Source organism: Pleurodeles waltl, chromosome 9 (assembly GCF_031143425.1).
Source record: "Pleurodeles waltl isolate 20211129_DDA chromosome 9, aPleWal1.hap1.20221129, whole genome shotgun sequence".
NCBI lineage: Eukaryota > Metazoa > Chordata > Amphibia > Caudata > Salamandridae > Pleurodeles > Pleurodeles waltl.
The window spans coordinates 384,710,880-384,723,892 of NC_090448.1; the positions used below are offsets into that span (position 1 = coordinate 384,710,880).

General features: G+C 43.5%; 1 protein-coding gene across 5 annotated transcripts in view; it reads right to left on the reverse strand.

The window, feature by feature from the left end:
* LOC138259344 (uncharacterized) overlaps nucleotides 1-13,013 on the reverse strand; it is a 153,905-nt gene that overhangs the window by 14,476 nt on the left and 126,416 nt on the right. For all 5 annotated transcript variants that reach the window (XM_069206997.1, XM_069206998.1, XM_069207001.1 and 2 more), the window contains exons 8-9: nucleotides 10,412-10,510; nucleotides 2,736-2,828 (exon numbers count right to left, since the gene is read on the reverse strand). In XM_069206997.1, coding sequence (XP_069063098.1) covers nucleotides 2,736-2,828; nucleotides 10,412-10,510 — 192 coding nt within the window. The remainder of the gene's footprint in view (nucleotides 1-2,735; nucleotides 2,829-10,411; nucleotides 10,511-13,013) is intronic.

Below are 13,013 nucleotides of genomic sequence, written 5' to 3' on the forward strand. Positions count from 1 at the left end.
ATGGTAGGAGTGTGCATAGCCTGTGCATCAGCAGCCAACACATGCTATTGATAAGAGAGTTACTGAGTGGAACTCACTGTTCCACCACCAAACATTCCCCCAAGACACTCCATCTCCACAGAACACCAGTGCCTCATACAGGAAGATGTAGACACGCTCTTACTCACGAGGGTCATAGAGCCTGTGGCACCATACCAACATGGCATAGGGGTGCAATCCCTGTACTTTGTGATCCACAAGAATGCAGGCCCATGCTCTACCTCAGGCCCCTCAACAAGTATATCCTGTCTAAGCATTTCCACATGGTCACGCTCCAGGATGTTGTTCCACTGCTGCAGCAAGTTGACTTCATGACTTCACGTGACTTGAGGCAATCCCATTTCCACACCCGATCCACCCTACACACTGTTGATACCTCAGGTTTGTGGTAAGTGGACAGCGCTTTCAAATCAAAGTCTTGCCCTTCCGAGTAACCACGGCTCACAATCTTTGCTAAATGCTGTGCAGTGGTAGCCACTTATCTCCGGAGAAGCGGCATCCACATTTTCCCGTACCTCGATGACTTGCTGATACAGATTGCATGCAGACGGCAGTGCTTGACCCACACCCAGATCACCTTAGATCGCCACAATCTCAGTTACACCATCAACGTGGGCATGTTCCACCTCCAACCTCTTCAGATACAGCCCTTCCTAGAGGTAATTCTTAACTCAATCACCGGGAAAACCTATCCCAGCAACTCTTTTTCAGCCAAATTGCCATCTAACAGTTAGAACAGTAATGTGCCTCCTCTGCATCATGGCCTTCTGAATCATCATAGTTCCCCCACACTCGACTACAAATGCATCCACTGCAGGAGTGACCAGCACAATGGTCACAAGCGGAGGTTCTCTGGGAGGATGTAGTGTTGTTTTGGGCCCGCACCCATCGTTCTCTACAGGGGTGGAACAGCAACAACCTTTTGCAGGGCAGGCCTTTTCTGGCAGCAGTGATAGCATACATACGGAACAGGGAACACTTTTTGGGGGAGGGGTTGGGCTGGTAAATAAAAATAAACCTACCTTACCTGATGCTGCCGGACGCCTTGTGCTCCTCTTCTGATGGTGTCCCATCAGTCCCTGGGCCACCAGCACAGGCTACCCATGCAAGCCTGGTGCTGCTTGCATGCTATACATATCACGAGAGTAGTGCCAGGATTGGACTGCGTTGGAGTATGTGCAGTTTCTCCAACCTGGCTGTATAACACAGCCGGGTTGGTGAAATCTAAGTGTGCATGTCAGTTTGGCCGGCCTATGATGGCCGGCCAAATGGACATGTACACTTTTAAGGGCACTCACTCCACTCCTCCTTCCCCCTCCCATGGCCTAGCCCCTCCCTTTCCTTCCTTCCTTCCCTTCACATGCTGGCTCAGCTGAGGTAGCAACTGAAAAATAAAACTAAATATTGATTTATTTGCCAGCTCTGAGCTCTTAGCCACTGGGGCGATGCTCCTCCGCCATTATGGAGTAGCCGCAGCTGTTGGAAAGTAGTTTCCAGTTGCGATCACTTCCCTCAGGTTTGTGAGTAGGATTCAAACCCTCATGCTGGAAGAGTCCATTTTTAAGATTCACAGAGACAGGATAGTGCTTAGAACTAACCCTAAGTTTTTGCCCAAGGTGGTCTCTCCTTTTCACCTCAACCAGACTATTGAACTCCCAGTGTTCTTCCCACACCAGGACTCAGTAGCAGAGCGAGCCCTTCACACGCTAAACATAACTACATTGTTAGGACAAAATCATTTTGTAAAACTCAACAGTTATTTGTTGCCTACACTAAACCACACAAAGGCAGTGCCATTTCTAAAGTAGGGGTAGCTTACTGGCTAGTCAAGTGCATTCAAACCTGCTTCGCAAAGGCCAAAAGGCAGCTTTCTGCTCCACCTGTGCCACATTCCAAATGCAAGAAGCTTTCTAGGTAACATCCCAATACTGGCATCTGTAAAGCAGCTACCTGGTCCACACCACACGTTCACCCAACACTGTGGGGATGTTCTTGCACATCAATAAGCTTAAGTGGGAATTACACATTTTCAATCACCTGAGCCATCTTCTGGCTAGCCACTGCTTTACAGTCTATGCAGAGCATGTGTATCTACAGCTATACATGCCATGTACGGAAAATGTTACTTATCCTCTAAGCATCTTTTTAGGTCATGTAGTGCTGTCGATTCATAAGCACCTACCTTTCTCACCGGAAGCCTTCAGTTGTTGCAGATACTTTTCTTTACTTTAAGTTTCTACTTTTCTGTGCATAGCCATCCTGTCACTTTGTGTTCCATTCCATACTCACCCACTATGCAGGAAAACAATCTAACAATGGTGCCAATGCCCATAAGCATTACCAGTCGTAGGAAAAATCACTGCACCTCTTGATGTTTTGGAAGAAAAACAAGTTGTCCACATCCAAGCCCAACACTAGACGGCAGGAGTATGCAGAGCATGTAAATCTGCAGCACTACATGCCACGAACAGATGCTAAAAAGGTAACATTTTCCTCACAAAGACGAGCATTTCTAGCAACCTACGTCTTTGCTCTCACTTGGATGGTTATTCCTTTTGATTGATCATTCAGAGGTAAGATGCTGATTTTGTCATAGATCTTCTGATAGCACTTAAGTGGACCACACCTCTTCCTACATGGTCTTTCAACAGTAACAATATATATGCCTTGGCGGTAAAAGGTTATTTTTTACTCACCTGAACCAGAGTCTTCCAAACATTCTCTCTGATGATTACCATTAGGTGGCACAAACTCTTCAAATTGTGTAATAAGGATTGATTCCATAGTATCTAGAGCCAGAAAAAAAGAGGAACATATGATTCTCATAAATCAATTCAATGTGTGGATGACTCCAAACATACATTTAACAACACCTTACTACAGTGGTACATGCTGGAAAGAATGAAGGATGACAGAGAAAGACTTCAGTGTTTATTAAGATGGGATTTTCCCCTGCGTAGTGTACAGCCGAGTTTCCCTACCCCAAGTACTAAACTGTGATTATATGCTAACCTAGTTTTTAAATTTGGCTTCAGCCTCACACTTATCTAGTGAAGGCAATAACTGTCTTTTACCATAAGTGAGTTCCAGGGAGTGGAGGGGCGCACCAAGCATGTCCTCATTTTGTTACACAGCGGACTACAGTCCCTGTCACGGATTTAGCATGTAGAGGAGCAGCGTACAATGTTTTCGAAATCAGTAGTCGTGACCAGACATTTTATCTGGGTGACAGGAATGGAGACCTTATGTCCATTTGTGTAAAGTGTCACCTCTATGGGCTAACACAGGCCGAAGTGCTAGCACCAGTGCAGGTTATTCAAGTACATATGTATGTAGCCTGTCGTTTGCACATGCTGAGTTTGTTTTCCCTGGCAATCCCGATACTGTAAGTAGTTGACCTAGACTCTAAAGTTGTGAAACTGGCGACTGGCCTCACTTTTAAAATCAGATTAGGTCCTTTTGCTCTGAGGGGCTGCTGATTAGTCTTCCTGAGATCTGCCATTTGGTAGATAGTACGGGTGAGAAGTGGGACTGCAGACTCAGTTGTTCAGAATGTGAGGTGCCCTTTAGGGGAGGCCAGCTGTTTGTACTTTTTCTGAAAGAGTTGAGGAGCAATTAGTTAACAGAAGTTATACAATTGCTCCACAACTCCACCAGTAGTCTGCGGATCTATTTGTTAAATGCTCAGGTTTGGACTACCAATACATGATGATTTTACAGATAGTTTCTCCTTCATGTTACATTCCTAAATGTATTTACTGGATCTCTTAGACATCATATCCTATTCCTTCTCACTGAGTTACCACCCCAACTCCTGCCTTTTCTGGCCCATAGTCTTTTTCAGGGGTGTTGCTGTCCGAATGAACATGTATATTGTAGAGATGAGGTGTTTGTCAAGGTCATTCCCCCATTGCCTATTTCTCAAAGCACTCAAGGGGCCCTAGCTTTTACTGTGGGATGTATGGAAGAGTGTTGCACCATTAGGTTGCACATTTTTTTTCTTCTTCTAGAAGGCCAAGTTCTTTGTTGACTTCTACAAATGTTTTTCTGTCCTTTATTTTAAACAATGGCATTTTTATCTAGCTATAGTTGAAACCCTCCTCCTATAACACCTGGTGTATGGCCCAGGATGTAGCATATTGGTGAAAGGTAGGAAGGAACAAACTAAAATTTACTGCCACCGTTAGTCTGTCCCTCATGGGAAGCATAGCTCTTCTCATCACTTACTAGATAAGGCCACATACTGTATGCTTTCTGGCTACCAGAACCTACCAGAATGAGGCACCAGCTCTCCTATTGTACATAAAGCATCGTTCCATTTTAAAAAATAATAATAATAATAATCACAACTGGGTTGTCAGGTAGTATAAAAAACTGAGGAGAGCCTGTCCTCTTTTTCAGGTCAATAGGTAAGGTAAGATGATCATCGGTGGTAGGGGGAATCCTTCCTCTAACCAAATTAATTGTGATTTCTCCTGTCTGATTAATATAAGAGGAACCAACAGTGTTATAGTCTGGAACAGATAAAGAATACTTTGCACTATGGTCACTCTAACTGCCATTACCCAGACAAGACAGGTGAGATTACTCATATGTAAAGTCTTCAGAGTGTTCTGTAGTTCTTTTCAGAGATAGTAGTAGTTTTGAGCTGCAATTTGTGCTATCAATTGTGCATTTCGAATCCCCAGGTAGCAACCACCGTAGATACCCATCTAATAGGAAAGTTTAAATTACATGTTGTTATCTGGTCTGCAGGGCTAATTAGGGACTCTATATTCAACACATTAGAGGACCTGAAACGCTGCAGAACCTTTTCAGCTCCTCCAGCAGTGGGAAAAGCAAGTGTGCCAGGTCCATAATGGAGGTCATGATGTCTCAAGCAAACATATTGCATTTTAGGACTTTGCCTCTAAATCTCATTCCTATATTATTTTTTATGGTATACTTTTTCAGAAAAAGTAAGTACAAACAAGGAACGAAATACAGGGTAACCATGTCTGATTCCTACTCTCTGGACTAAAATTTCCTGGAATGGTATACTGCTTACCCTGATGTTTGCATAGTGGTTTCACTAGCAGGATCCCCATAATAAATTGTGGTCCGAAGCTCGGAGTGGCTATTTTGTGTTTGCAGTAGGTTCAATTGACTCTGAAATCCTTTTCAGCATCTACTGACAGAAAAAGATACATTTATGCGATTGCTGCACATTCTCTATCATCTATATATATACTTGCAATAGAGTTTAATGGAAGAATCCTCAGGTCTGTCTATAACGAAATGCAAAGGTTTATGGACACATTGACCGGATGGCATCTGCTTTGGCCCTCAATCAAGCCCTAATTCAGATGATGTTGTGTCTAGACCCATTTTCTGGGTCCTCTTGCTCTTTGAACGTCTCTCACAAGAGGTGCAATTAGGGTCCTTGTTGATGTTTTTGGAATGGTCTAATGCTCTTTCCAGGACATCAACCCTATTACCAAGCCTTCATAAATACTTCCACAGTTTGTGGAGGCAAGATTTTAAATCAGTCCTGATTGTTTCCATCTTTATCTCCATTAGGATTTGTTGTAGTCAGCATTTAGTGACTAGTGTACCCTCTTGTGGTTCTGTACCTTTTTGTTTGGAGAGGCCGACGACCCAGGTTCTTCTTTATCTTTCTTGGCTTCTTTGTCTGCTAGTATATCATTCTCAGGGTCTCTTAACTTTATTATTAGTGCTCTTTTTGTTATTTGCTAATCTATTTGATGTCCCCCTTCACCTTCCATACCTCATGTCACCCTTTTGGTGAAGCAAATTAAGGTAGTTTAGGTTCTCTATCAGTAGATGACTCTCACTGACAGAGCCCTTCCCCATTAGGAGACTGAGGTCCGTTGTCCTGTGGTATGATTTAACTGCACTGTGACTATAGCGCTTCTAAGACATGTGAGATCTTTTCCATTATGTTTTTTTTTTTTTACAGCAGAACATCCCCAAGGAGAACTCTGAGGCCTCTTAAAGAATGCTAATATTGGGCACTGTCCCAGAAAGTCTATGTCGATTTCTTCCCTTTGTATGGTTTCTGAGAATGATAAGCTGGCGTGAGGAATCCTAAGTGGAGCAGAGGGTGAATGTGTCACAAATGAATGGGGTCCAAAAACGAGACCTCAGGCTATAACATGGGTTTCCACATTTTCAACCTTATGCATAGAGCACTTCAATTCCGTTGGGAGGGTATGCCCTAGTGACACTCCCCTCTTCTAGTAAGAGGGATTTTTTTTCTCGCTTTTTACTTCAATTGAGGCACTAGTCTTCCAGTTGGATGGATGCCTGCGCCATCACACTGGGAGAGCTTCATTTAAATCACTCACCATCACCTTAATGGTGGGCTCTCTGCAGGAAGCTGGCTATCTATGCAGTGTACCAAATGTGGGAATACATAATGCAAATACTGCAAGTCACCCTTATTGGTTTACAAGTGTTAAAAGCAATAACCCTAAACTCTCTCTTTTGTGGTAGTGTGCATGAGCAGTTGAGACTCATAAGAGGGTAGTGCTAAGCATTTGTTGAACACACAAAATCAATAAATGAGACACTCAATAAGAAACTCAAGACCAAATTAGAAAAATAACACAGATTTTAATATTAATTTGGACATAAAGATCTTCCAGATCAGGTAAGTATTTTTCGAGTTAGCATTTTTAAGATATACAGAAAATACAGCTGTCAGATTTGAGGCATGATCCTCAAATGTGGTAATGTTATTCTATAGAGGAAACATACAATGGGTGCCTTGCAAACGACTTACAGGACTGTTCTTCTGGACTTAAAGTAAGTAGGGGTCAAGGTCCTTAGACCCACCAGCAGATTTGGGTTACCTGCCTTGGTGTGTCCTGGTGCAGAGGTGCTCCTAGTGGTGGTAACCTCTGACGCTATGTGTTAAAGTAAATGGGAGAAGTACCTGGAAAAAAAGGGCTGCAAGTGCGGACTGGGTGACCAGTCTGGTTGAACCCATGGGGAGCTGGGTTCTTGAGGGCCTCAGCTTTACAAAGACACTGTTGATTCTCTTGGTCCTGGGCTGGGGAGGTCGGGTGCAGAGGTGTTTTGTCCAGCGGGTCCCTGGTGTTAGAAGCTCTCACTTCACAGGATCGACCTGCAGACAGGAGAAAAACAAGACAGTAGGGCCACTCTTGCTACTGGTCTCGGTGATGCTGAGGTCCCTCATCGGTAGGTCGGAATTGGTGAACCTGGTGTGTGAGCTAGACACTAAGCAAGCCTTGGTGCTTTCAATGGCTGAGGTACATCAGGTATTGGTGCAGGGAGGCTCCGCGCAGGCTCAGCGTCTCAAAGAATGGCTCGGTCAATGGGGCTGCATTCCTGGACACTCAGGATCCTCTTCCTGACTAGATGTTCTCTCTGAGGACTCGATGGTCAGCAAAACAGCAAACCAGACAGTCATGGTTAGTGCCAGCCCGTGCAGGGAAGTGGCTCCTCCATTCCAAGGGAAATGCTGACTGTGGGGCAAAGTGTTGGCAGTCCTCCAAAGCTCTGGACAGATGCACAGCTGCAGGACGAGTCAGGTATTTGCAATTGTCATGACAGGAGCAGGTGAACAGGGTTTTCTGCCAAGTCCTCAACCAGTCTACAGTTCTTGCATCTTCAGCTCTTGTTTGTCCTTCCTCTTTTTTAGTCAAGTGAATCTAAGTTCATGGTATCAGGGGCCATCTAAATACTCAACTTAGGGGTGTTCAAGGCAGTGTAGGGTAGTAGCCAATGAACTACTTACTCCTGGGATGACTACCCCCCCATGACCACTAGCTACCTGTGAATTCCGTTGAATGCTGGCGCATTGGGAGAATTCATTAGGTGAGGAAACCACAGGTAGCTGTACCCATCAGAAAACACCTTTCTCCGGAGCAGGCATTGTTTCTGGTCTCAAAGCGCAGGCTTTCACCTCAAGGGGGTCAAATACCTGTCTGTGGTGGCATCTCTAAGGTGTCCTCTGGGTGCATGTCATAATAAAGCCAATACTAAAATCAGTATGGATTTATTAGGACGAGGTGCTTGATACCAAACACCGTAGGTTTCAGTGAAGCCATTATGTAGCTGGGTAATTTGTTATGACAAATGCCCAGTATATACCTTAAGATGGCTTCCCTGCTCATTTGCAATATCTAGGAATCGAACTAGACATCACAGGAGCATACCTGCCCAAGCAGATATATCCTCACATCAAATAAAATGCACAGCGCCTTAGGGCTCTAAGGCCTGCTGTAGGGGTGACTTACTTATATCAGATGCAGCGATTTTGAGAATGACACACTGAGTGTGCCTTTCCGTTTCCACCCATGGCCTGCACCATGACACGCAGTCTGCAATGGCAGACTGTGTGCAATTTGTATGGGGGGGGGGTCCCTTAGGATGGCAGAATACATGCTACAGCCCTTAGGGATCCTCTTTAGTACCCATGCCTACACACCAGGGGTCCAATTTACTAGGGACTTACAGGGGGGGCTAAAGTGGGTGCCAAATGAGATTTTTGTTTTTAGGGGAAATAACACTGGCACTGGAGACCGGTTAGCAGGCTTCAGTGTGCTGTCAAGAGTCGAAAACCTGCATGTAGCAGTTCAAATGGGGGCAAAAAGTGGAGGAGCAACCTGCAAAAAGCCTGGCTTCCTACACTCTCTACTACCCATCTTTCTTTGCCAGTCACAGTCTTTGGCAGGCGGCATGTGGCTCTAATGCTCCTGCTCAGCTCACCTAACTGTTAACTTCTGCTTGTCATATAGCTGCCTGAGACACACTCTTTTCGAGTCTTGCACAGACTGGTCTGACCACACGTCCACCCCATCACCTCCAGGATGTGTGTATGCTCTGAGGAAGATATGGCCAGCTTCCCAATCCAGGCCCCATTGTGCTCCTCAGCAGCCTGGACAGTGTCTCCTGCCCACCTCTGATCGGCTCTTCAGCTCTGTGTTGGTGGACTGTGTTATTATTGTTCTATTCAATCTTTACTTTTTTGGGTATTGGAGAATTTTGCCAAAGGATCAGCAAGCATCTTGCTTGGGGATGTGTACAGAGGTAGCAAAGACAATGTCTCTCCAGGTAAAGAGATGTACATGGTGGAGGTAATCTGCTTGCGTATCATTTTTTTTTATTATTAGCCATTGATTTGGCAGGGTCATACGAGTCATCAACAAAATATTGTCAATGTGAACAAGGAAGGAACTAACTAGTGCATATTTGCCGATATCAGAGTAGATGACAAAGCAGCAGACAGGCCCCCTGATGAAGAGGGTGCAGAGATGACAGCAGACACAGAAGCAGCTGTCTGTGTCGTAGGCCATTGGCTCAATTAAACTAGTTGTGGATGGCAACTTGACAGGATGTGAAAGGCTGATCCTCCGTAGAAGTTGCTTCTAACTGGCACTTTACTTGTGAAACTGTCCAATTCGTTTCACTCAAGTGCTGTCTCAAAGGGAGCAATGGGGACACTCGTCAGAGCTAAAGGCCTGAAAAGAGGACATCATGAAAGGATATTTAACTAAGTTAATATGATGATGTCTTTCTCGGCATCTGTGTCTTTATTAAAAAGATGTGGCTAATCATGCACTCCTTCGGCTAATGGCTTGTGGCAGAGACTATAAAGAGCACCTTTTCAGGGACGACAAAAAAATCTTTACCCACAAACAGCACAGGGCCGGAGCATGCACTTCTTTTCGAATAAGCCAAAGTTAAAATGTATTTCCCCTATACCCAAAGAAATCCCCAAGCAATGCTCACTAGTAGGAGAAGCCAAGAGGAAACTTGATTTGAAACAAGCACGTGTCTGAAGAGAGCAGAACAAAGCTTTAATGGGGCACCCTCGCATACACAAGGTGTGGTAGAAATCTGAGCAACTGTGCCATCTAAGGAAATGCAGCACATTCACCACACTGGCTAAAGTTTGGGCAGCTTTAAATGGCGTGCATGTTTTACCAAACAAACACTATTCAAGATCTCAGGGCTTTCAATGTAATTTATAAGGGTATTGGGGACTCCCCGTTGGACAATATGGAATGGTTCAAGCAATGCTGGAGAGAACGTGCACTAATAAATATGTTTGTTGCATTTTAACTTTTTTGGGAGAAAGTCAAAAGAACACATAAAATAAACTCAACTGACTCCAAAAATGTTGCAGTTCACCCATGCTTTCAACACCTTTATTGCCTGTTTAGTGTAGGCCCGTGGTACAAAGTGTTATTATGGGAAGGGACTGCTTTCTCCTATGCAACGATGTGCATACACTCCAAAAAGTGTAAAAAAAAAAAAAAGACTGCTTGGAAAGCAACAACAGTCAAAATAAGGCATATGACAATAAATATGTACAAATAACAGAAGAAAAGGATTTGCTCACCAAGCTCGAGCAACTGGACACTCCAAGCAGCCTTCAAATGACGGGTAGACTTATCTTCTGGCTTTCTTCTCTCCCTGGGCCTCAAAGTTTGTGCAGCACCTGCGTAATGTGAACGGTAAACAAACTATAAAGATACGAACTGCAAATTAGTGTTCAAGTAGCACACAAGCGAGGAGCTCTGTAAGAGAGTATAGAAGCCAAGCAGATCACAAGAAATCTAATCCATACCCCATTTATTGTTGACCTAAAACACCTTTTGAAGACACACTCCAATGAGTTCACTGGTTAAGTGGCTGGTTTTGCTTGCTAGCCAACACGTAAATGAGTCTTGTAATGAGTTCAGGTCAACAATCTAAAATATAAGTATATTGCAGAATGATTAAAGAGAATTGTTACCGAGTCATGGATTTGTTTGAAAGCCTAACAGCACACACTGCTTGATAAATATTTTATAATCAATATAAGATCCAATGCTGAGGTAAGGGGTTTAACCATCTAGTTTAGTGTTGCCTCTTCAAGGTCAGATGGGACCAGAGTCTGGAAGTCCTTCTCCTTAAAGGAAGGTCTTCAATTTGTGGAACAAGGACATTTTGTGAGAGTCAGTTTTGGTATTTTGAGTGATGTGGTTCTTGAAGCTGAAAGCAGAATCAACCTCAAAGCTCTGCAACTTGGCATGGTCAATTAGTCAGGTTATGAAGTCAAACAATTTAATGTCATTAATCCATTCCTAGACCTGGTGATGTTTTGCCATAAGTGAAGAGAATGTGTTCTGTTTTTATCAGGTTCAGCTTGGGGTAGGCTTTGATCATTTAGGCTGAATTACTGGTGAGGCAGGCCTTTAGTTAGGGATAACAGACGTGTGACCTTTAGTTGAACTAGGTATAATCTGTGTGTTTGGGGCTGCTGGTTTCTGTCAACTAGTAGAACTCCAAGGGACTCTGAGCAAAGAATGAATATCAATAGTGGGGTGGAGCCATGAGGGGATCCTGTAGTTTAGTGGGACGGGCTTACCAAGGTGACCCATCAAACCCTATTCAATCCATCAAAGCATAAAACAGAGCTTGTATTGTGAACACAGTGACAGTTCCCATTCCAGCTTTTCTATTTCCATCTTTTGGTTCTACCAGACTCTACTATATCTATTCAGTACTTGTTCTCAGACTACCTCGTTCAATGAAAGTGTGAAAATTTCAGGACAAGCATTCACGTTTGCATCATCACTTGCATATTGTCTAGGATTGCATATTTTTATTGTTTATAATGCTGATTACCTATAATTAATTTAATAATCGAAATGACACATTTGTCACAATGACGGTTTAGTCTTGTTGATGCCTTAGTGTCTGCAAGTCCTGCACTTCTTTTCATAATACAAGATAAAATCAGCAATCAGACACAATGGAAACTCAGGTATTGAACCATAGTCAGAGAAGGGCTTTGCGGTGGACTATCATATTAGGTCACATCTGTCTGTGGCATCAACCATCCTCAGTTGCAAGTGATATCATGAAGAAGTGGCCTTCAGCCAGCTGTTCTTAGTTTTACAGCATCAAACAAGCTGTGATACAGAATAAATAACTTTCTAATTCATTATGAAAACACAGGTATGCTGTGAGTCCATGTCAGAAACTCGAGCACAGACTGAGGACCTGATTTAGAGATTCACAGGTGGGGTTACTCTGTCACAAACATGATGGATATCCAGTCTGCTGTATTACAATTCCATAATACCTATGGAAATCGTAATACAGCAGACGGGATACATATCACACTATGCTGCGTTTTTTGCTTTAACAAAAACACAACATAGCGCTTAGGAATTTTCTGATAGTATTAGGATAATAAAAAATCACTAAGCTCGTCAGAAATGTTGCTGCTGGTTTTGCTGATTATGACATGCTTCACTGCATTCATTTTTGCCTTCTGTGTGGTTACCATTCATACTTTATGCATTAGACTCAGATGTTAAATTATAAATTAAACATTTTAAAATATATGCACTGTGTCCCTGAACTCATTTTATGGGGCTGATTGTTACCACTAAATACTTCCTTCCTTCACAGTATTGCTAGGTGGGTTGTGTGTGGGTTGCAGTCCAACTGGACTTCTAATTCGTATTAGTGCAACAACTAAGTCCTTGTGCCAGGGGATTAGAAATCTGACCGCTCTGGGGAGAGGTGTGCAGGGGTGAAATAGTATCATTTAGTGGTAAAGGAAGTTGAAAGGTGCGGACAGGTCTAGCAGGACCAAACGACTATCTGATCTAGGGAGTGTTCTCTTTGATGGCAGATGCGTCTATGCTGCAGTGTAATAGGTCAACTGATAGTGCAGCAGGAAGGAGTTTACCTAGACTTTGTTGAAGAGTTCACAAGTGACAGCTTTTTCAATTATCGTTCCATGAAGGTAAAGCAATTGGTTGATATTTTGCAAGGTTGTCCAAATTTTGTTTCTTGAGGAGTGGCAGGAGCTCTCAACCGGTGAGGTTCTTGCTTCAAAGTTATCAGCTGCAGAATTCCTCAAGACTAATTTCTGTCTCCCATACTATTCAAAGTGTACGGGAGACTCCTTCTCAAGAGCAACAGTCATAGCTGTGCCGCACAAA